This window comes from Chiloscyllium plagiosum, unplaced genomic scaffold (genome assembly GCF_037043375.1).
Source record: "Chiloscyllium plagiosum isolate Xiang-an unplaced genomic scaffold, Cpla_swu_hap1 HiC_scaffold_11, whole genome shotgun sequence".
NCBI classification, from domain to species: Eukaryota; Metazoa; Chordata; class Chondrichthyes; order Orectolobiformes; family Hemiscylliidae; genus Chiloscyllium; species Chiloscyllium plagiosum.
Window position 1 is genome coordinate 34,746,781 of NW_028270149.1, and position 24,899 is coordinate 34,771,679.

Consider the following 24,899-nt stretch of genomic DNA (forward strand, 5'->3'; position numbering starts at 1 on the left):
GCCAAGAAATGCAAAAAAATAAAAAAAACTGCTGACACAGAAAAGGTGGAAACTGTTCATCCTTTCCCCCTAACATATACTCCTCGTTTAATATTCTCAATCAGGTTGCTGTTTCTCACTATCTTACTCAGCTTGGCCGTCGCACACTGCAAAAGTTGCAGTTGTTTATTGATTTCAGAATCAAGTGATGGATTGCTGGTAATTATGGAACACAGATAAATGAAGCTATCAATAACTTCCAGTGTCACATTATCAGTGCTGACAGGTGGAAGTCAGTCAACATCCTGGACTATGACATTTGTCATCCTGATGCTGATGGTTTCATGATGACAGAGGGACCCCACAGTACTTGAAGACAAACATATCGAAGTTTTAATTATGTGTTTTTTCTTAGAAGGACAGTCAGCCAAAACATGACTGCAGATGTTCAAAAATGTTTGAAATTTGTTATTAAAGACCTCAGGCAAAGCTCCTTGGTGTGCCAGTTTCCTGAATTTGATACATTCAACTTGTATAGGATCAACACCTAGAGTTTAGCTTATGGCCAGTAAGTCAATAGCTTTGTTGACTTCTCCACTAATTTCCAATATCTAGCTCTGCAGTGTGAAGCAGCTTTCTATGGTGTCTAGGGCTTCACTGATGTGTGTTCTCCCAAGAGTACAACTCAAGATAAATTTCCACCCCAATTGCCAATTGTACATTGTGAGTGATGATATTCCCTGTTTTTGTTTTCAATGACTCGAGACAACAAAAAAAACAGCAGATGCTGGAATCCAAAGTAGACAAGCAGGAGGCTGGAAGAGCACAGCAAGCCAGGCAGCATCAGGAGCTGGAGAAGTCCAATGTTTCAGGTATAACATGAAGAAGGGTTATACCTGCAACATCGGACTTCTCCACCTCCTGATGCTGCCTGACTTGCTATGCTCTTCCAGCATCCTGCTTGTCTACTTTCTTTTCAATGGGGTAGTTTCTATGCTTATCGACATTGCCTTTTCATTTGACTCCTTTATATAAGCTCCCTATATTCTCTGCGTTGAAAGTTATTTAGATTTTCTGGCTGAGTTGTAACCAGTATTCATCGATGCAGCATCTAGCAGTCTGTTGCAATTTACTGCAAGCAGCTCTGAGTGCATTCCAAAGCTTTATCCTCAGATCTCTTTTGCAATTAATGAAGGCAGTCTGCTTGGCTTCAATGACATATTCTATCAGTTGGATATGAGCCTCAAAACAGTCAGGTTTTCCTTTTGTTCTTTTCCATGTGTCGAGAGTGTGATCTTGTAGATGGTGTCTTGAAGAATGCTTCATTTCATTTCTCCACTCTGTGCGGGAATAAGATAGATTGATTCAATTGAGTCAAATACTGTTGTGTTTTACCTGGGCAGGACAGCTGACATTGATGCAAATGTGGCATCTCTGCTTTGAATGAAAATAATCTTCATGGGCTGTTTCTTAACACTGGTGCACACCAGGAAGTCATCTCTACAGTCAGTCCTGTGACAGCTGCATCTGTTGAGAATGCTGTTCACAGAGTCTCATATGGTGATGATCAAATTCAGCTTGTGTCATCCTGATCGTGGATGTATCCATGACACCTTGTGTCATGGTGTGTAACTAATGCTTCTTTTCAGAACACAAAGCTTATGGTAGCAGAAAAGCTCCCTGTCAATTCTTAATTGTCTTTCTGAGGTCATGATATCCAAAGCAAGATGGTAATGGCTCACAGTCTGCATCCACTCTTACATTGAAATCACTCAAAAAGTAAATGTATCCAACTTAGACATTTTGATGACAGCAGTGTGAATTTCCTCATGTAACAGGTCTTTGTCTCTGTTGTGGAGTTTATATTGGAGCACAGTTACTCATGAAGCTAACTGGCTCACTTGTACAGTAAGAGACATGGAGGGAACACATTCTGAACTATGTGTGGGGTTCAATCATTCAGAATATATTCCTCACAGAAAAACTTTGTTCCTGATGTGTTTTCTTTGAACACTTCACTGCCAGATGAACACAATGTTTTTCTTCTACTGATTATATCACAATAAACCAGTTCTCTTATAGTGAAGTCATGTCAAACTTTGGCGGAGAAAATTCCATGACATTTACTACTGTCTTGTGCATATCATTGATCAGCTGTAAGTCATCCGCAAATTCCATGCATAGGCTGATATTTCAGCTTGCCAATTAAAAAGTGGCCATCTTGTGTCTTTGCATTTATTGAATTTTTATGCCAGGTGCAAGGGATTCTGTTCACATGCTGAGCAGGAATTCTAAGCACCCATTGAAATAGATGGACCTCAGCAGACCAGCCCTTTAGTCATGGACTGCTCAACCTGAATTGACAGACCATCAAGACATGGTGTTCTCTTCCATTGTTAAAGACAACCCAAAAAACCTGTTCTCAATGCCAATTTAGCTAAGCTTGTTACTTGTAACTGCTACTTCTATGTTATTTTAATCCTCTGCATTGAAACAGGAATTCCCTCGCAGCAGTTAAGTGAAATCCACATCACCACTCACCATGTTGTATTATCACATCATCATATAGTCAGTTTGCTGCTGCCAATCTCTTGAATTGTAGTGACTGACAGGGCCTACTTAGTTGAGTGTGGTGGAGAAGAGCCAATTACTGGTCTGACTCGAAGAAGGTTTAGTATTCAATAAGAATTGTTCATTCAATTTTAGCAAATAGTTAGAAGTTACATTGATGTAATAGACATATTGTCAGAGATTATGAGGAGGATGTGGATGTTAGGATCTTGAAAGCATGAAACCTAAGCTTTTTAGTCAATAAGTCCATATAATATCATCATGTTGGGTCGTGCTTATGGCAATCTTCAGTAGTAATCCTTTCAAAAACTTGAACGTCTGGGAGCTAAGCCTCCTCAGAGTTAACCTGAGATCAGCCAGTTGAGGGATGTTATTACTTATCTCTGGAATAGGTGGAACTTGAACCTGGATCTCCTGGCTTAGAGCTACGGACACTATCACTTCACCACAAGGGCTGTGCCAAAACATTACTCTGAGGTTGTGAGGGACGCAGTGTTTGTCATCAGGAAGAGGGAGATCTTAGGACTTGCTGGTGCAACGGCTGGGAGAGACTGACACATTTGTCTTGTCTTTTTGAGTTTCTGTTTGTTGGTGGTGTAGGCTGAAAATAATAAGCCAACTCGCTTAGAAATGCAGAGTGGAAGCAAATTCACATCACTCACACACTGGAACATCAGTGATCTCTTGGTCAATGTCTCAAGCTCAGATCTTCCAGACACTGGAAGGTCAAGACTAAACAAATCCTGAAAGGTACACATTGGGGTCACTTGGAAGTCCTGGCACATTGACTAGATTATAAATGCCCAGAAAGCTTAAACATCTGATGGCCAATAACCTGGTACCCAAAACCCTCCAGACAGTCCCCAGCTTTGAATTAAAAGCAAAGACTTTGGATACTTCCAATTATTTGGTCAATAGTTCAGCAGCAAACATTGGAGCAATTTAAAATCTACTTTGACGACTGGATAACTTTTAAACTGAGCCCTCACTGAAGGCAATGAATCTCACCTCACAGCGATCATGAACACCTCAATACCCAAGACACCCAACACGCTCTCCCTTCTGGATCCAATCAAACTTCAGCTTCCCCTGTCCATCTCCTGCCCAACCCTGACTCTAGATCCAACATGAATCATTGTGCCTCACAATCCTCCTTTATATCTAACCCATTGCTCCCCACTCCAACCTCCTACTCCAAATGTTTACTCACTTTCTGATTCACACTTGTTCATTGACACACTGAAAAGTTGAGGGATACTCAGTAAATTATGATGATTAATGGAGTAGAGTTAGTGCAGTAAAAAAAGTAGGTGTGGCTTGTTTTCCCCTGACTATCTTACACTGTGAGGATTCAGCCAGGTTAAACATGTGCAGTACATTTCCGAGGCCCCTGGAAATGGACTCAGAAATGTAGGGGAGTAGATGCAGTTTTAAAAGCAGGTGCAAAAACTGCAATCCAATGGTGATTACTGCTTTTTGAAAATTTGGGCAAATGTACAATGTATCAAGACTGGATTTCAATTCATGTTCACTGTTAATGCTCTCCATTAACAGAACCTGGAACACATTGCCTGAGGAACAGAGAGTCTATTTGTATGGCAATCAACTCACTGCAATTAGTTAGACACTCTCTATTTGAGCTATCATGTTTTGATTGTGACCTGAATGTCTACCTAACCTACTATTGCAGCAACAAAACTATAATTTACCATCTCACTTCCACAGGGAACAGATGATACAAATGCTGAAGTGACTGGGCAGATTAGTTCTACCCTTGCTCCCCTAAATCACATTATGACAGCTCTAATTCCTTGGTCCATTAAACACTGCCTAATCTAAGTTTTATGAGACAACTCGTACAGTTTTTTTCCCTCCACCTCCTCCTGTCAGAAGTATCTGTAACAAAGTCTAATTAGTCAGTTGTTGTGTACTTTCAAAGAAACAATAAAATAATCCTTCTTTTACTGGTGCTTATTGCCATTAATTTTGGTGTTTGTTGACATGGAACTAATGATCAGGGCAGCATTATATTCACATAGATTAGGCTTTGCCACTTTATAAATAGTAGTAGCCCCCAACAAAATCAAAGCCTTCTTTGAATAGTTATCGCAGAGCTTGACTCGGGAGTTAAACTGTAATTCCACTCATCTTTTTTAAGGATCATTAGGTGCACAGCTACCTCCAAGACCTCCTTTCATGTCATCTTTGTCTGAACCTTTTCCGCCCATGGGAGATGCAGTAGTATCCAGGTTTTCCAGCCCAGTGAAAGATTTGCTTCCCCCGTTCTCGTAGAGCTGTCCATGTACTGGCTGCAGCTGCCAGGTCAGGCCAAACAGGTGCACTGCTGTAAAACCAACAGGCATTTTTATTCATGTATGTAGATCTCTGCAGTCAATTCAAATATACTCAACAAAGTGAAACAATTATGACTAATTTTTAATGGAATTTCACCCTTTTGTCTGCTTATTTTACAGTTTCATAAATACGGCAAGTGATTTGGCACAGTGGGAACATCTGTGACAAATCAAATACGTTTCCACACTCACTATGTGAAGAGCAATTTGCTGCTTGAGTACCACAATTTTACAATAATAAGTCCCAGAGGGTGAGCAAATGCTAATTTCAAAGCAGGTGTAAGGGATAAATCATTTGCTGCAACAAGTCATTTGCCCTAATCACAAAATGAAATAAATTATCAAAAGGGGGTACTTTACATTGTAACTCTGCACCACAGGTCTTGTTTACATGGAGGTGCAAGTGAATAACTTATTTTCGAACATATTCGTTGTCGTATTTCTCGAATCTAGCCATCCACTATTTTTAGACCAATTGGCACAAAGGAGAAAATGCATTATTTCAACTCAACCTATAATATGACTGACAGCCTGAAAGCCTGTGTAAAGAATGAATTGCGAATCTTGCCTGATGGCTTAATGGGTAACTATCTGATGCATGAGTTTCTCATGTAGACTTTAATTCAATTTCTGGAAGTGCTAAACGAACTGATCACAATTGGCTACTTTTGGCCTGAAAAAGACAAATTAGTCAGGATTGCTATTGTTGATTATTATTCATTGATCCCACTGAAAAAGCACATGCATAATCGTGGTATAAGGAAAAGATCTTCGCTGTTTGTGATGCCAACACTTGGGACAATGCACATTGCTAAGTTTATCACATAGAGATGGCTATTTGAGTGAGGTATGAAAACGCTCATCTTAGAGCTGCACCTTAGTAAGGCCCAATACCTTAAGAAGAGAGTTACTTCATACAGAATAAAAAAAAGGGTTGTTTGACACCACAAAACATATATCAAGAAGAAAAGGAAGGTAATTGATTTAAAATATCTCAAGTCTCATTTTGTTGAAGATTCATGTTTATTTTATTGTTGCTGCCTGGATTTCAGATAATAAAACATCACAGATTAAGCTAAATTAATTCAAGAGGAACAAATTAATCTGGAAAAAAAATCATATGCACCAATGATACCAGTGAGATCAAAATGATTCAATGCACAAACAACAAATGGTTCGGTAACTTGACAGCTACGTGGTTAGAATAATGTTATTCTTCTTGACAGCATGCATTCCAATATGCCAAACCTTACTCATTTGTACTCAATATCAGCATCCTAACCCATAGATAATGTTACTAATATTTCAAAGGAGAAAATAAGAAAAATATCAAAAAACAAGTTTTTAAAATATAATCTAGATTGGAAATATTAATCAATCCCAATTGGCATTCCCAATTTCACTTTTGGATTTAAAATGTTTGCAACCTTCCCAAAAAATGTAGTTATTGGCTTGAAAGACATAGATACGCAGGCTCCAAAGTATTGTAAAATATGACAACATATAGTGTTCAGAATCAAACTTTTCAAGAAAGACTATGTTCCAGGCTTAAGTAGAAAATAAATTTAATTCCTTTCATAACTTTATAAATCCATCTCCACTTGTATCAAGTTGTGAAACAAAGCTTTTCTGTATGGTATGGCTTTCACGCAGCATGAGAAGTGGTTGAACATTAGCAAACCTGAAGCTGAGTTTATAGAGTTATAGACTCAGTCATACAGCATGGAAACATACCTTTAGTTCAACTAGTCCATGCTGACCATGTTGCCAAACTAAAACTAGTCCTGTGTGCCTGCATTTGGCCCATATCCCTCCAAAGCTTTCCTATTCATGTACTTATCCTGGTATCTTTTAAACAGTTAAACTATACCTGCATCCCACTCTGGAGAACAAGATGGACGAACTGAGATCATGGCTCAGCTTCCAGCATGAATTACGTGACTGTTGCACACTCTGCTTCCCAGAAACCTGGCTCAACCCATCCATTCCCGACTGCGCACTTCAGGCTGATGGCTTTTCTATCCATCATATGGACCGTACAGAGTCCTCGGGTAAGAGAAAGGGTGGGGGGGGTTTGCTTTTTAATTAACAACTTGTGATGTTTGACATTGCAACCCTGGGCAGCCACTGCTCCCCAAACCTTGAATTCCTCACCATCAAATGCCGCCCCTTCTATCTACCACAGGAATTTACCGCTGCTATACTAACTGCTGTGTATATACTGCCACAAGCAAACATTTGAGGAAGCTCTGGATGTGCTGTACTCCACCACTAACACTCTGGTGACGGAACATCCTGAGGCCCTGTTCACTGGTGACTGCCTACTTCAATCAAGCCGATCTAAAGAAAGTGTTGCCCAAGTATCACCAGAACATTACCTGCCCCACCATGGGCCTGAACATCTTAGACCATTGCGACACCACTGTGAAAGATGCCTACCGATCCATTCCCCTGCCCTCATTTTGGGAACTCTGACCACAATGCCGTGTTTCTTCTCCCGGCTTACAGGCAAAAGCTCAAGCAAGGGACTCTCTCATGGATACAGATTCAGTGCTGGTTGGAGGAGGCAGAAGATCAACTCCAGTGCTGTCTGGAATCAGCTGATTGAGCCATGTTCAAACAGTCCGCAGGTACCTTGGATGTGTAGTCCACCACCGTCACAAACTTCATCAGCAAGTGTATGGAGGACTGCATACTGAGGAAGTCAATCTAGGTTTTCCCCAACAGGAAATCCTGGATGAATCAGGACATACAGAACCTGCTAAAAACCAGCCGTGAGGCCTTCAGATCAGGAGACCCACTCAAATATAAGGAATCCAAGTATGACCTTCACAGAGGCATTAAGACAGCCAAGGACTAATACTGATCCAAACTAGAGACCCAGACAGACACCCGGCGACTATGGCAAGGACTGAATGACATCACAGGTTCTAAAAAGAGACAGTACAAGATAACAGATGATGTCACATCCCTCCCAGATCGTCGCAATGTCTTCCATGCTCACTTTGAGCAGAAATTTGGAAGAGCGGTAACACCTATTCCAACAAAGTCCTGACGAACATATCCCAACAGTCACTGCATCAGAGGTCAAATCAGTTTTCCTTCGTGTGAATCCAAGGAAAGCGATGGGACCAGACAGAGTACCAGGTCGTGCACTCAGAGCGTGAGCAGATCAACTGACAGAGGTCTTCTTGGACATCTTTAACCTCTCCCTGCAGCAGGCCACTGTCCCTGCCTGTTTCAAGAGGGCCAACATCATCCCTGTACCTGAGAGGGCTCATGTAGCATGGCTCAATGACTACTGCCCAGTGGCCCTAACTTCGGTGGTTGTGAAGTACATTGAAAGGTTGGTCATGGCATTAATCAACTCCAGCCTCTCACTACTCTTGACCCAGTCAAATTTGCCTATTGGACCAACAGATCCACAGGGCCGCTGTCAAGGAAAGGCCACCAGCATTCTCAAAGATCCATCCCACCCAGGCAATGTTTTTCTATAACCTCTACCATCAGGGAGAAGCTACAAAAGCCTGAAAACACGCACCAGCTGGTTTCGAAACAGTTTCTACCTTACTGTTGTTAGAATACTGAATGGATTCACAAACTCTTAACATTCACCTATACCTGTGTTTTTGTGTTTGCCACTATTTACCCATTATTTACTTATCTATGCTACTTAACTCTGTGATCTACCTGTATTACTCACAAGACAAAGCTGTCTGTGTGCCTCAGTACACGTGACAATAAATTCAATTCAACTCAGCATCTAAAACCTGGAACATTGAGCTTCCCTCAGCCAATATTGAGCCCACACATTATTCTCAACCTAATTCTGTTTCTGAACATGTCACAGGCCTATCGTTGGAGTAAGTTCTGAATTTTTAACTCTCCCATGGCTCCATGTCAACTGTTTCAGTTTGGCAGGTATACAAAGAGAACTAAAACAATGCGCGGCAGTCAGCATTGCTGTGAAACAGACTCATAGCAGTGTGCAGCAAGCCAGCATCACGATGAATGAAACTGGGAGGATTGTGCAGCCGTGAGATTCACTGAAAATTATTCGGCAATAAAGAGGAGGATCCTGTTCTTCTGAAATAGTGGAAGAGACAGCAGCTTCATTAAAAGTGCACGAGAATGGGAACAGTACCTTCAGACAGGGCAAAAGAGAAAGTGGAGTCAGCAATTTCTCAAACAACATGAGAAAATGGGTCGGCTTCATCAAGAGAAGAACCAATCTACATGAGAAGGACAATGAGGGCAGGAGATAAAAATTGGCAACAGAGGGACCCTTCAACTTCTTCCGTCCTGTGAGGGAGGTGTGACATCACATGAAAATAGGCAGGTGATTGGTGGGTACCTCTTCTGTTCCTTTTGATTGTCTCTTGATTTAAATCAATTGGCCAATGTTATAGCTGAAGAGTACAGGGTTAAGAAATTCACCGCTACATATTTAACATCCAAGTTAATTAATTAAATAGAACACGTCGTTTAGTAGGTGATGTGTTGCAGCTATAGTATACGGGAAACAGTGAACATCCGTATCATCAACAGTGACCACATATGCTGCTGCTTGAAGGATCAGAGTCATTGAACTGGAGAATAAAATTGTACTGTGAGACTTTGTTTCAGGAGGCACTCACAGCCCTTCGATCTGTTACATAAAATTTGGTCCATGGTCAAGGATAAGAAAGAGTGACTGCAAGGAAAGTACATATGGAAATATAGAATTTAGTCTTGGAGATGATTCGGCCAGTGCCCTTGACCACTAGATATGACGTTTTGAACAGTGTGGATGGGGGGTGGAGACTGCACTGAGGATTAGCAAACTGAGCAAAGCACCATGGTATAGAGTACAATTCAAGTGAGGGATAAAAAAAAGGAAAGTAGTAGTATAAGGGGTTGCATAGATAGATGAATAGATATTATTCTTTGCAACAAAGACAGGCAATTGTGAAGGCTGTGTTGTCTACTTGAAATTGGTATAATTAGGAAAGAGGTTTACTTGAGGGATTATGAACAGCTTGAGGCTAAATTTACAAAAAACAGAACAAAGGTAATAATCTCTGGATGACTATCTCAGCCACATGGAAATTGGCATAGGGTAAATAAGATTGAAGAGCTGAACGTGTAGCTTCAAAACTGGTGTGGGAGAAATAGGTCCCGATTCATGGGCCATTGGTGCCAGTACTGGGTAGAAAGAGATCTGTTTCATTGGGTTGAACTTTATTTGAACCAGACTGGATTCAGTGTTCTGGTGAATTGTATAACTAGGATTGTAGATGGAGCTTGAAACTAATGAGTGAGAGGTGAGGTTTCAATTGAAGGGAAGTTTAGAAAATCATAAAGAGTGCAGAGGTACAGCTTAATGAAGAGGTGAATAATAATCAAAGTATAATAGAAAGGGACAGAACATACAAGCCGATGAGTGCAGCAGAAAGTTGAACCAGAGTAAGTGATAATAGTACAAAGTCAAAGATTAAGGCTCTTTGTCTGGATGCATCTGTACCAAGACAGAGGAATTGACAGCACAAAGAAATATAAATGAATGTGATTGAATAGCTGTCAGGGAGACTTGGTTGCTGAGGAACTAAGATGGCAAATTCAGTATTCAAAGCAGTTCATACTCAAGAAGAACAGAAAAAAAGGAAAGGGAGATGAGGTAGCTTGGTTAATAAAAGTGTGTGGTGGGAGTATTGATAGAAGTGTGATAGGACATGATGTGGAATAAGTTTAGCAACAAATAAGGAAATAGGTTAGACAATAGACAATAGATGCAGGAGTAGGCCATTTGGCCCTTCAACTCAGCACCATCATTCGTTGTGATCATGGCTGATCATCCTCAATCAGTATCCTATTCCTGCCTTATCCCCATAACCCTTGATTCCATCTCTCTCTTGAAGATATCCAGAGACTTGGCCTCCACTGCCTTCTGGGGCAGAGCATTCCATATGTCCACCACTCTCTGGGTGAAGAAGTTTCTCCTCAACTCTGTTCTAAATAGCCTACCTCTTATTCTTAAACTGTGTCCTCTGGTTCTGGACTCACCCATCAGGGAAACCTGCTTCCTGCCTCCAGTGTGTCCAATTCATTAATAATGTTATATGTCTCAATCAGATCCATTCTCATCCTTTTAAACTCAAGTGTATACAAGCCCAGTTGCTCCAATCTTTTCAACATATGATAGTCCCACTATTCCAGTAATTGACCTCATGCACTCCCTCAGTAGCCAGAATGTCCTCCCTCAAATTTGGAGACCAAAACTGCACACAATACTCCAGGTGTAGTCTCACCAGGGCGCTGGACAGCTGTAGAAGGACCTCTTTGCTCCTACACTCAATCCCTCTTGTTATGAAGGCCAGCATGCCATTAGCTTTCTTCACTGCCTACTGTACCTACATGCTTGCTTTCATTGACTGATGTGTAAGAACACCTAGATCTCACTATACTTCCCTTTTACCTAACTTGACTCCATTAAGATAGTCATCTGCCTTCCTGTTCTTGCCACCAAAGTGGATAACCACACATTTATCCACATTAAACTGCATCTGCCATGCATCCGTCCACTCACCTAGCCTGTCTAAGTCACCCTGTATTCTCATGACATCCTCCTCATTTCACCCTGCCACCCAGCTTTGTGTCATCAGCAAATTTGCTAATATTACTTTTAATGCCTTCATCTATATCATTGATGTATATTGTAAACAGCTGTGGTCCCAGCACTGAACCTCCTAGTACCACACTGGTCACCGCCTGCCATTCTGAAAGGGACCCGTTTATCACTACTCTTTGCTTCCTGTCAGTCAGCCAATTTTCAATCCAAGTCAGTACCTTGCCTCCAATACCACATGCCCTAATTTTGCTCATTAATCTCCTATGTGGGACCTTATCAAAGGCTTTCTGAAAGTCCAGGTATACTATATCCACTGGCTCTCCCATGTCCATCTTCATAGTTACTTCCTCAAAAAATTCCAGAAGATTAGTCAAGCACGATCTCCCCTTCATAAATCCATGCTGACTCTGACCTATCCTGTTACTGCTATCCAAATGAGTCGTAATTTCATCTTTTATAATTGACTCCAGCATCTCTCCCACCACTGACGTCAGGCTAACTGGTCTATAATTCCCTGTTTTCTCTCTCAGTCCCTTCTTGAAAAGTGGGACAACATTAGCCACCCTCCAATCCACAGGAACTGATCCTGAATTGATAGAACATTGGAAAATGATTACCAATGCGTCCATGATTTCTACAGCCACCTTAATTACTCTGGTATGCAGACCATCAGGTCCCAGGAACTTATCAGCCTTCAGACCTAACAGTCTATCCAACACAATTTCCTGCCTGATATAAATTCCCTTCAGTTCATCCATTATCCTAGGTCCTTCAGCCACTATTACATGTGGGAGATTGTGTCTTCCCTAGTGAAGACGGATCCAAAGTACCTATTCAACTCTTCTGCCATTTCCTTATTGTCCATAATAAATTCACCTATTTCTGTCTTCAAGGGCCCAATTTTAGTCTTAACCATTTTTTTCTTTTCATATACCCAAAAAACCTTTTACTATCGTCCTTTATATTTTTGGCCAGATTGCCTTCGTACCTCATGTTTTCTCCGCACATTGCCTTTTTAGTTATCCTCTATTGCTGTTTAAAAGTTTCCCAGTTCTCCGGCTTCCGACTCATCTTTGCTATGTTATATTTCATCTCTTTTATCTTTATGAAGTCCTTAATTTCATTCGTCAGCAACAGCTGCCCCTGCCTCCCCTTAGAATCTTTCTTCCTCTTTGGAATGAATCGATCCTGCACCTTCTGCATTATAGACAATAGACAATAGGTGCAGGAGTAGGCCATTCTGCCCTTCGAGCCTGCACCACCATTCAAGATGATCCTGGCTGATCATCCTTAATCAGTATCCTGTTCCTGTCTTATCTCCATAACCCTTGATTCCACTATCCTTGAGAGCTCTATCCAACTCTTTCTTAAATTAATCCAGAGACTGGGCCTCCACTGCCCTCTGGGGAAGAGCATTCCACACAGCCACCACTCTCTGGGTGAAGAGGTTTCTCCTCATCTCTGTCCTAAATGGTCTACTCCGTATTTTTAAGCTGTGTCCTCTGGTTCGGCACTCACCCATTAGCGGAAACATGTTTCCTGCCTCCAGAGTGTCCAATCCTTTAATAATCTTATATGTCTCAATCAGATCCCCTCTCAGTCTTCGAAACTCAAGGGTATTCAAGCCCAGTTGCTCCAGTTTTTCAGTGTAAGGTAATCCTGCCATTCCAGGAATTGACCTCGTGAACCTTCGCTGCACTCCCTCAATAGCCAGAATGTCTTTCCTCAAATTTGGAGACCAGAACTGCACACAGTACTCCAGGTGTGGTCTCACCAGGGCCCTGTACAACTGCAGAAGAACCTCTTTGCTTCTATACTCAATCCCTCTTGTTATGAAGGCCAGCATGCTATTAGCCTTCTTCACTACCTGCTGTACCTGCATGCTTACCTTCATTGACTGGTGTACAAGAACACCCAGATCTCTCTGTACTGCCCCTTTTCATAAATTGATTCCATTTAGGTAGTAATCTGCCTTCCTGTTCTTGCCACCAAAGTGGATAACCATACATTTATCCACATTAAACTGCATCTGCCTTGCATCTGACCACTGAATTATATCCAGAAATACCTGCTGTTGTTGTTCCACTGCCATCTTCTGCCTAGGTATTGAACCATTGAACTTTGATCAGCTCCTCCTTTGTGGCTCCATAATTCCCTTTGTTCAACTGCAATACTGACACTTCAGATTCTCCCTTCTCCCTCTCAAATTGAAGATTAAAACTTATCATATTATGGTCACTACCTCCTAATGGCTCCTTTACTTCGAGGTCCCTGATCAAATCCGGTTCATTGCATAACACCAGATTCAGAATTGCTTTCTCCCTGGTAGGCTCCACTATAAGCTGTTCTAAGAATCCATCTCGGAGGCACTCCACAAAACCCTTTCTTCGAGTCCAGTACCATCCTGATTCTTCCAGTCTACCTGCATGTTGAAATTCCCCATAACAACTATAGTAATACCTTTGCGACAGGCCAATTTCAATTCCGTATTCAACTTGCACCCTACATCCAGACTACAGTTTGGGGGTCTGTAGATTAGGGTCTTTCTACCATTAGAATTACTCAGCTCTAGCCATACTGACTCTACGTCTCCTGATTCTATGACCCCATCACAAGCGACTGAATATCATTCCTCACCAACAAGGCCACCCCACTCCCTCTGCCCGTCAGTCTGTCCTTTCAATCGCACGTATAGCCTTGAATATTCACTTCCCAGGCCCTATCCACTTGAGGCCACGACAGTTATCCCCACAATCGTATCTGCCAATTTCCAGCTGAGCCTCAAGCTCATCCACCTTATTTCATATGTTTCGTTCTTTCATATATAATATTCTTAACTTGTTACTCCCGTCACCCTTCCTATTAATCCCTATTTCACTTGACCATACTGTATGATCCCTTCTTGAGTTTTCTGCTCCATTGATTCTGTTGCCTTTCTTAATTTCTCTTATTCTCCCTTTCCCTTTAACTTCCTTCTTAAATTTCCAGTTTGTCCCCTCCCCCCCACTACTTAGTTTAAACATACTTGTGTTGTGGTGCAAACCTGCCTGCCAGAATGCTGGTCCCCCACCTATTTCGGTGCAACTCGTTCCTCTTGTATAATTTATCCTTACCGCAAAACATACCTCAGTGATCCAAGAATTTAAATTCTTGCTTCCTGAACCAGTTCCTCAGCCACACATTCAAGTCCATTATCTCCCTATTAATGCCCTCTCCAGCCTGAGGAACTGGAAGCAAACCGAATATAACCACCCTGGAAGTCCTGCTTTTCAGCCTTCTTCCGAGTTCTCTGAAGTGCTGCTGAAGAAGGTCCCTCCTCTTCTTCCCGACGTCATTTGTGCCGACATGCACCACCACCTCTGGCTCTTCACCTTTGCCCTTGAGGATTCCCTACACTCTGTCGGTGACGTTCTGGATCCTGGCACCAGGAAGGCAACCCATCATCCTCAAATCCTGCCTGTTGCCGCAGACGCCCCTTTCAGTCCCTCGCACTATTGAGTCCCCTATTATCACAGCTCTGCATGATGTCTTACTCCTCAACTCTGCCTCCATGCCAATTTCCGATGACAGACCTGTCCGTCTCTCGGACTGGCAGTGTCACCTGTCTTGACATTTTCCAAGCGATTCGACCTGTTCACGAGAGGTACTTCCCCTGGGGTCTGTTGTACTTGAATCATCTCTTCCTTCGTCATTGTCATCTCCCTTCTCTCTTCTGGTATGCTTGGTGTAATGATCTTGCTTAAGGTCTAGTACAAAAAATTCTCATTCTCTTGGATGAGCCTGAGGTCATCTAGTTCTTTCTTCAGTGCTGCAACATGCTCCTTCAGAAGCTGAATGTGTACACACTTTCCACAGCTATAGAAGCCAGAGACACCACCTATGTCCCTGACCTCTCACATCATGCACACAGCACACTGAATTAACTTGGCAGTCATGTCTTCATCCTCTTCAACTATGGCGTAATCTCCTCACTCAGCCTCTTTTAGATTAGATTACCTACAGTGTGGAAACAGGCCCTTCGGCCCAACTAGTCCACACCGACCCTCCGAAGAGAAACCCACCCCCTTATATTTACCCCTGACTAATCCACCTAGCACTACGTGCAATTTAGCATGGCCAATTCACCTAACCTGCACATCTTTGGACTGTGGGAGGAAACCAGAGCACCCAAAGGAAACCCATGCAGCCACGGGGAGAATGTGCAAACTCCACACAGACAGACAGTTGCCCGAGGCGGGAATTGAACCCGGGTCCCTGGCGCTGTGAGGCAGCAGTGCTAACTATTGAACCACCATGCCGCCCTCTTGAGCAAAGACTCCTGAGCCAAAGACTCCCACTTTTCTCACCAGTCACTTCCCACGACCCCCCTTTTTTAAAAAAGAAACTGAGTTAAGAAATACCTATATGCCCCATAGAGTTGCCTCACCATAGGACAAAGTATAAACAGGAAAATAATGGAGACACACTAGAAGGGACTACAATTGTCATGAGTGATTTTAATCTGCTTAATAATTTGACAAATTATATGGGCAAAAGTGACATGGAAGACAAATTCTCTGAGTACATCAGAGATTGTTTCTTAAAGCTGCATCTTTTCGAACCTAACTGGAAACAGATGGCTTTTGATGTAGTAATGTTTAGTAAGTTCGGATTAATAAGCAATCCCATATTTAAGCATCCTCTGGGGGTAGCAATCATAGCATAGTAGAGTTCCAACTCAGTTTGAGGGAGAGCAAATCAAGTCTCAAACTAATGCCCTTTAAGTAAGGGCAATTCCAGATGTATGAAGAAAGGGTTATCTAAAGTTGGCTGGGAAACAGACTAAAGGGAATGTCAGTGGATGAGCAATAGTAGAAAATTGAGCAGATATTTCATAACACAGAAACAAATTTTATTCTGGACTCGTGGAGAAGGATGAACTACTTGTCGTTTAAAAAACAGGCAGTTAAGGAGAGTATCCAATTAAAAAACTAAGGCATACAAAGCAGCAAAATTAGAGTTAGGCCAGAAGATTAGAGTTTTTTTAGGAAGCAGCAGTGGATGAATGAAAAACTAATAAAGGTAAAGAAAATGGATTATGTAATTAACAAGAAATATAAAAACAAACAGCAAGAGCTTCTACAGGTATATAAAGAGAGAGTAATTAAATTAAGTGCAGGATACTTGTAGGGTGAAACTGCAGAATTGATAGTTGGAGCAGGTAAAAGGCTGATAAATTGAATCAATATTTTGCATGGAAGAGGACACTATAAACATCCTTAACATAACAGAAAAGCAAGGTGTAAACGGGAGAAAAGATCTTGTGGTGGAGAAGTCGATGTTTCGTGTTTGACCTTCTTCAGGACTGGGAGTGGGTGTAGGGGGAGCTCCAGATAAAGACAGGTGGAGGATACAACCTGGTTGCTCAATGGGAAGAATGAATCCAGTAGGTGGCTGGGAAGAGTGGCAGGGAGGAGGTGGGGCTGGGAAGGAAGTCAGGGATAGGAAGGGAGGTTATTTGAAATTGGAGAACTCAATGTTGAGACTTCCAGGGTGAAGGCTGCCAGGGGGAAGATAAGGTGTTGTTCCTCCAATTTGCGCTGGAAATGGGAAGAGTTCATTGACTTGACCACAACTTGCACCCTGCCGTCAAATTCACTTGATCCATCTCGGATATCTCCCTCCCTTTTCTGGACCTCACTAACTCCATCTCCGGCGACAGTCTCCAGACGGATGCTGACTACAAACCTACAGACTCCCATAACTACCTGAACGACACCTCCTCCCACCCAGTGATCTGCAAAAACTCCATCGCATTCTCCTAATTCCTCCGCCTCCGCCGCATCTGCTCGGACCAGGAGACATTCCACTCTGGAACATCCCAGATATCCACCTATTTCAAACAAATGCTTTTTCTCCCTCTGTCATCCAGAAAGCCCTCCACCACATCACCTCCACTCCCCGTTCCACTACTTTAAACTCTCCTCCAATGCAATACAGACAGAGCCCCCCTTGTCCTCACCTACCACCCCACCAGTCTCCGTATCCAACGCATCATCTTTAAACACTTCTACCAACTTCAGCTAGACTCCACCACGAAGAACATTTTCCCCTTCCCACCCCTCTCTGCCTTCCACAAGATCAATTCCCTTCATCAGTTCTTTGTTTGCGCCACTCTCCCCACTGACCCCTCAGAATCCCAAGGTACCTTCCCCTACAACCGGAAAAGATGCAAAACCTGCCGGTACACCCACACCTCACCTCCATCCAGAGCCTCAAACAGTCCTTCCAGTGACATGGATAGTGTGGGTGATTTTGGCCTGATCGGTCACGGTGGGGTCATGGGTAAGGGGGGGGGGTAGGATGTGGTGTCAGAGAGTTAGCATTTGGCCTCTGTAATATAGAGGTCCATTCTCCAGATCACCACCGCCCTGACTTTGTCTGTGGCTTTGATAATGAACCAGGAGTTGTTGCGGAGCAAATGGAGTGCTGCATGTTCAGAGGAGATGAGGTTGGAGTGGATGAGGGGGTGGAGAAATTGAGGCGGCCTCGTCAGCAGTCTGCAATGAAGAGATCTAGGGTGGAAACAAGGCAGTGAGTGGTGACCAAGTGGAGGAGGAAGATTGGAGGCAGAAGAAGGGGTCCTTAGAGGGAGGTTGGGAGTTTTTGTGAAAGACAAAAGGCACAGAGATGGAGGCAGCAGAAGGAGAGCTCAATATCCTAGTGAGTCTGAAATTTGTTGAGGTGGGGGCAGAGGGGTATGAATGTGAGCCCTTTCCTGAGGACAGATCTTTCAGCCTCAGAGAGATCGAAGTTGTGGAGCATTGTGATAAACATGGCAAGACTCGGGGGTTGGATTTAGGGGTGTCCCAAGGTGGCTGATGGAGGGGGGAGGAGGAAAGGGTGATGACATGTAGTAGATAATGGTTCGATGTGGTGTGGTGAGGGGTAGTGGGTGTGGGAGAGGAGGGGTTGGGCTGGGACTGGGGTGGGGGTGTGAGAAGGGGTGCAGGGAGTTGAGGTGAAGAGGGAGAGGTGGAGGGGTAGGGTGCATTGTGGGGATGGATGGGTGAGGAGGGAGAGCTGGTGTGCTGGCTGGCTGGCTGCAGGTCGGTAGTAGGACCCAGGGGTGAGCCTGGGAAATGTAGTCCGAGACTTGCATGCAGAGTGGTCAGAACCAGAATTGGAGGCAGAAGCTGGATTGAAGTCAAGGCCGTTCTGTGTGTTGTCGGCAGAATCCAGGCAGCGTCGCAGGAGAAGTCTGGAGCGGAGATGGGGGTTGCGGATGAGTACGTTTCCCTTGGTACCCGCAGTAGATCTCTTCATTGCGACTGCCAACATGACATTGGCCACCTCAATATCTCCACTCTCCTCCCCCACTCCAACCTCACCTCTCCGAACATGCAGCACTCCAGTCGTTCTGCAACAACCCCTGGTTCACCATCAAACCCACATACAAACGTGGAGCAGTGGTAGTCTGGAGAATGAACCTTTATGCCTTGCCTATAACCCCACCACAACCCATCAGGCCAAAATCACCTGCACTGCCTGTGCCGTCATTGCATCTGGTGATCTCCTCTCCATTGCTTCCAAACTCATAGTTTCCCAGCCTCGTACTGCCCAGTTCTACCTGTTCCCCAAGATCTACAAGCCCAACCACCCTGGCCAACACATCATCTTGACATGCTCCTGCCATACATCTTCATCGCATCCTACCTCGACTGCATCCTCTCTCCCTTAGTTCAGGCACTTCCCACCTACATTTGGGACACCAACCATACCCTCCATCTCTTCAGCAACTTCCACTTTCCCAGCTCCCAGCACTTTATCTTCACTATGGATTTGCAGTCCTTATGCACCCCTTATTCTGGAGTTCTCTGAGGAAATAAAAAGCAGACCAGATAATGGGGTTGGGTGTTCAGTAGTCATTCGATAATGAACCACAGAAAACAATTATGCACAAAACCCTGCATAATTTTGAGAACCTCCATCAAATTTTCTCTGTGGTCATACCAGTCATAAATAAAAGAAAATTTTGTTTTTGCATTATTTACCTCTATTGTAAGCCCCAAAATCTCACCTGCCTTTTAAAACATTATTTTTTTAGTTTGTCCCTCTTGTTTACATTATTTCTTCACATATAAGAGGTCATTAGGTCAGTTAGCTCAGGTAGCTGGACAGCTGATTTCTGAAGCAGACCAATGCCAACAGTATGGCTTCAAATCCTGCACTAGCTGAAGTTACCATGAAGGCCTCTTCTTCTCAACTCTCTCCCTTGCTTGAAGTGTAGTGATCCTCAGGTTAAACCACTATCAGTCATTTCTCTCTAATAAGAGACTTGTCTTATGTTCTGTTAAGATTATGGTGACATTTTTACTATCAGGTCCATTTATTCCTGCACCCATTTGGTATCATATCATCTATGTTGCATCACCATTCTCCATGCTTCTAAACAAAATGTATCAATCTATGCACCTTTGCGACAAATTTCATCTGTCATTTACATGACTTTCCAGCGCAATACTAATGCAGCATTACATTGTCTAAATTGGCACCTTTACGATAAAATATTGAATGGAAATCCATGGCCCTCTTAGGTGGGATAGGATAGTAGTTCGAAGAATACTTGAGGATTGTTTGTGGGATAGGATGTTATTTTGAAGAATAGTTGGGGATTCTGTTGTGGTGCCTTTGTCAATCTTTATCCATCAACAGACTATAAGAATATTTGACAATCATGTTATTCTTTTTCGGACCTTGCTGTGTGCAAATTACCTGTCATCATTCCCCATATTACAACAATGACCACTTCAAAGATACTGCATTGGCTGTCCATCACATTGAAGCATCATTTATCACAGTTAAGCCACATCACTTACTTCTGAAAATATGGTACTAATTTCACATTCCATGAGATCAACTAAATTAATTGAAAAATCTGGATGCTAACTGCCAATATTCAGCAAAATTGTTTCAAACTGACATTCCAAGAAGTGATCCAGATAAAGCAAGAGATCACATCTGCCTTTTAAACTAATTTTTCAGCTTGCCTTCCAGGTTAGATTCTAATACACATGTTCCAACAGATCATTTCACATCTGAACCCACTTCAGAATTATGTCATTTATGACTGAGTTTTGAGAAGTTTTGTAGCTCAGGTTGAGGTTTTGGATGTAGGTTTGCTCGGTGAGCTGAAAGGTTATAGAGTCACAGAGATGTATAGCATGAAAACAGACCCTTCGGTCCAACCCGTCCATGCCGACCAGATATCCCAACCCAATCTAGTCCCACCTGCCAGAACCCGGCCCATATCCCTCCAAACCCTTCCTATTCATATACCCATCCAAATGCCTCTTAAATGTTGAAATTGTACCAGCCTCCACCACATGCTCTGGCAGCTCATTCCATACACGGACCACCCACTCCATGAAAAAGTTGCCCCTTTGGTCTCTTTTATATCTTTCCCCTCTCACCTTAGACCTATGCCCTCTAGTTCTGGACTCCCTGACCCCAGGGAAAAGACTTTGTCTATTTATCCTATCCATGCCCCTCATAATTTTGTAAACCTCTATAAGGTCACCTCTCAGCCTCCGACGCTCCAGGGAAACAGCCCCAGCCTGTTCAGCCTCTCCTGAAAGTTCAGATCATCCAACCCTGGCAACATCCTTGTAAATCTTTTCTGAATCCTTTCAAGTTTCACAACATCTTTCCGAAAGGAAGGAGACCAGAATTGCACGCAATATTCCAACAGTGGCCTAACCAATGTCCTGTACAGCCGCAACATGACCTCCCAATTCCTGTACTCAATACTCTGACCAATAAAGGAAAGCATACCAAATGCCTTCTTCACTATCTTATTACCTGCAACTCCACTTTCAAGGAGCTATGAACCTGTACTCCAAGATCTCTTTGTTCAGCAACACTCCCTAGGAACTTACCATTAAGTGTATAAGTCCTGCTAAGATTTGCTTTCCCAAAATGCAGCACCTCGCATTTATCTGAATTAAACTCCATCTGCCACTTCTCAGCCCATTGGCCCATCTGGTCAAGATCCTGTTGTAATCTGAGGTCACCCTCTTCGCTGTCCACTACACCTCCAATTTTGGTGTCATCTGCAAACTTACTAACTGTATCTCTTATGCTCGCATCCAAATCATTTATGTAAATAACAAAAAGTAGAGGGCCCAGCACCGATCCCTGTGGCACTCCACTGGTCACAGGCCTCCAGTCTGAAAAACAAGCCTCCACCACCACCCTCTGTCTTCTACCTTTGAGCCAGTTCTGTATCCAAATGGCTAGTTCTCCCTGTATTCCATGAGATCTAACCTTGCTAATCAGTTTCCCATGGGGAACCTTGTCAAACACCTTACTGAAGTCCATATATATCACATCTATTGCTCTGCCCTCATCAATCTTCTTTGTTACTTCTTCAAAAAACTCAATCAAGTTTGTGAGACATGATTTCCCATGCACAAAGCCATGTTGACTATCCCGAATCAGTCCTTGCCTTTCCAAATACATGTATATCCTGTCCCTCAGGATTCCCTCCAACAATTTGCCCAACACCGAGGTCAGGCTCACTGGTCTATAGTTCCCTGACTTGTCTTTACCACTCTTCTTAGCAACCTCCAGTCTTCCAGCATCTCACCTGTGACTATCAATGATACAAATTCCAGACATTTCATTACCTTATTAGGTAACACCTTCAGTGGACCTCATGCAAAGCAATGCTAAAAGTTCCTGCTTTCTATTTATATGTTTGGGTTTCTTTGGGTTGGTGATGTCATTTCCTGTGGTGAGGTCACTTCTTGTTCCTTTTCTCAGGGGTTGCTAGATGGGATCTAACTCGATATGTTTGTTGATTGAGTTCTGGTTGAAATGCTATGCTTCTAGGAATTCTTGTGCGTGTCTTTGTTTGGCTTGTCCTGGGATGGATATATTGTCCCAGTCGAAGTGGTGTTCTTCCTCATCTGTATGTGAGGATACTCGTGAGAGACAGTCATGTCTTTTTGTGGCTAGTTGATGTTCATGTATCCTGGTGGCTAGTTTTCTGCCTGTTTGTCCAATGTAGTGTTTATTACAGTTCTTGCATGGTATTTTGTAAATGACATTAGTTTTGGTCCTTGTCTGTATAGGGTCTTTCAAGTTCATTAGCTGCTGTTTTAGTGTGTTGGTGGTTTTGTGGGCTACCATGATGCCAAGGGGTCTGAGTAGTCTGGCAGTGATTTCAGAGATGTCTTTGATGTAGGGGAGCATGGCTAGGGTTTCTGGACGTGTTTTGTCTGCTTATTTGGGTTTGTTGCTGAGAAATCGATGGACTGTGTTCATTGGGCACCTATTCTTTTTGAATACATGGTATAGGTGATTTTCCTCTGCTCTGCGTAGTTTCTCTGTGCTGCAGTGTGTGTTGGCTCATTGAAATAATGTCATTAATTTTGTATTACCATTCCCCATTCTTCGTAACAAAATGTATCATGTGATAGACAAGAGTTCTAACTTTAACTCTAACCAGCAGGCAAGCTGGGTGGGTTGGTGGTGAGGGTAGGGATAAAGTGCACACCACAGTGTACCAAGCTGGCTCTGAGAATCCAGGGCCTTAGCTGTGTAGGAATAGATGGAGAAAGTCAGAGAGAGGGGGTATTGTGGGAGAGGAGAGGGTTAAACTTTCTCTGTTGGGCCTGGTGGGAAGCACTCTCAGGGAGTGGGGGAGCATTATGTAATTACAGGCACATCTGCAATTATATGGAAGGACCAGGAAATTAAGTTAAAATTGTGAAACCATGGGGAAGAACACAGCATGACAAGTAAAGCATGTCGACAATTTTAAAAGATTATTTGCTTGGATTTTGCTGGATGAGCCAAACTACTCTACAGTAACTTAAAAATACTTATTTATCAAGGGATATATCAGTTTAGACAGATCAAAACACTGTTTTCAGAAGAGAAACCCAGTTGGGTCCTTCACATAAACCACAAGGCTAATCAGCAGGTCAGAGTTTGGATACTCTCCAGCCAATAACTCACTTCCTGCTGCTCAAAACCTTTCCCCATTGATATGAAGAACAAGTCAGGAGTGTGAAAAATAACTCCACTCAACTTGTTAAGAGCAATTTCAAAAACATCTAGCCTGTTAGTTTCCAGGCTGAAGCAGAATGCGTGATTGGGCTCTATCCATCACTTTAGACATTCACTTCCTCTGTTATCAGTGCACTTTGTACATAATGGTAGCAATGTGTACCATTCACAAGATGTATTGCAGCAACTTGCCAAAGTTTCTTTGACAGCATTTTCCAAATCTTCAAGTTTTACCATTACAGAAGACAAGGGTAACAGGCTTCCACTACCTGCAATTTATTTTCAATTTATAGATGATCCTGCCTTGAAACCATATTGATGTTGCTTCACTGACTGAGCCAAAATGACAGCACACCCTCCCTCAGAGCATTGTGGATGTATCTTCACTATATGTAATGCAGTACCTCAAGAAAGTGATCCTTTCAACACCTTTCCAATGGCAATCACGGATGGGTAATAAATGCTGGCCTTTCTTTCTTATTTATTCATTCATAAAATAAAAGTCATTGATCCTTCTTGGAAATGTCTTGTGAGATTGGAGTAAACTCCATTGAATAATCTGCAAACACTTCGCATCTCTGCCTCAGTTTACACATTAAGAACAAATCTGCTGAGTGCTTCCAGCATTTCTCGTGATTACAATGTTTAAGAATGGACACATGGGCAAAGTACTGGAGGACTTTTGGCACCAATGGAACTCTCTCCATCATCAGTGAGTGCCTTTAGGAGAGGCCTGGGAAGCAGCAGAGAAAGAAAATGCAAATAAAATATTAGTCATTTCAAATAGTGAGTTGAGGAACTGAGCGTGCTCATGCAGAAGTGCAGTAACTGCAGTGCACTGTCAGAGTAAATTACAGTACAGCATGAATAAAACCTAAGAGCTTGGAGCTGAGACCAATTTTGATGTTTGATGAGAGCTTTTCAGAAAATATTATTGTTAACAAATCACTTTAATATTTCAGAAACCAACTGGAATAGCCCTGAAAACAAATGATGTTTTAAAATGATTGGCCATTAGCATCCAACACATTTCATTCAGCTTTGAATTCTGTTTTTCCATTTCCAATTCAATTTGGGTCAGATGTACAATCAATAAATGTAACCCAATGAATATCAAAGGGCATAGAAGTATTGTTTAACTAAAGAGAATAAGAGTTTTGTTTTGTTGTTGATTAGCTAGCTCAGATGATTAAGCAGAAAAAATAGTGCTTTTAAAGAAAAAACAGATCACCTGCCAAGCAAATTAGATGGCGCCAGAAGAACCATGATAAAAATCATTAGCAAAGCTAATCTCTCTTTGATTTGAATGTTTGATTCAATTAGTTAGACCAATG

General features: G+C 42.6%; 1 protein-coding gene across 8 annotated transcripts in view; it reads right to left on the reverse strand.

Moving 5' to 3' along the window:
* The window catches only part of tenm1 (teneurin transmembrane protein 1), a 2,430,772-nt gene that overhangs the window by 270,291 nt on the left and 2,135,582 nt on the right, over positions 1–24,899 (reverse strand). For 7 of the 8 annotated variants that reach the window (XM_087991975.1, XM_087991976.1, XM_043704862.2 and 4 more), the window contains one exon: positions 4,730–4,894. The exons of the other annotated variant lie outside the window; for it this stretch is intronic. In XM_087991975.1, the coding sequence (XP_087848101.1) occupies positions 4,730–4,894 (165 nt within the window). The remainder of the gene's footprint in view (positions 1–4,729; positions 4,895–24,899) is intronic. 8 annotated transcript variants of the gene reach the window in all.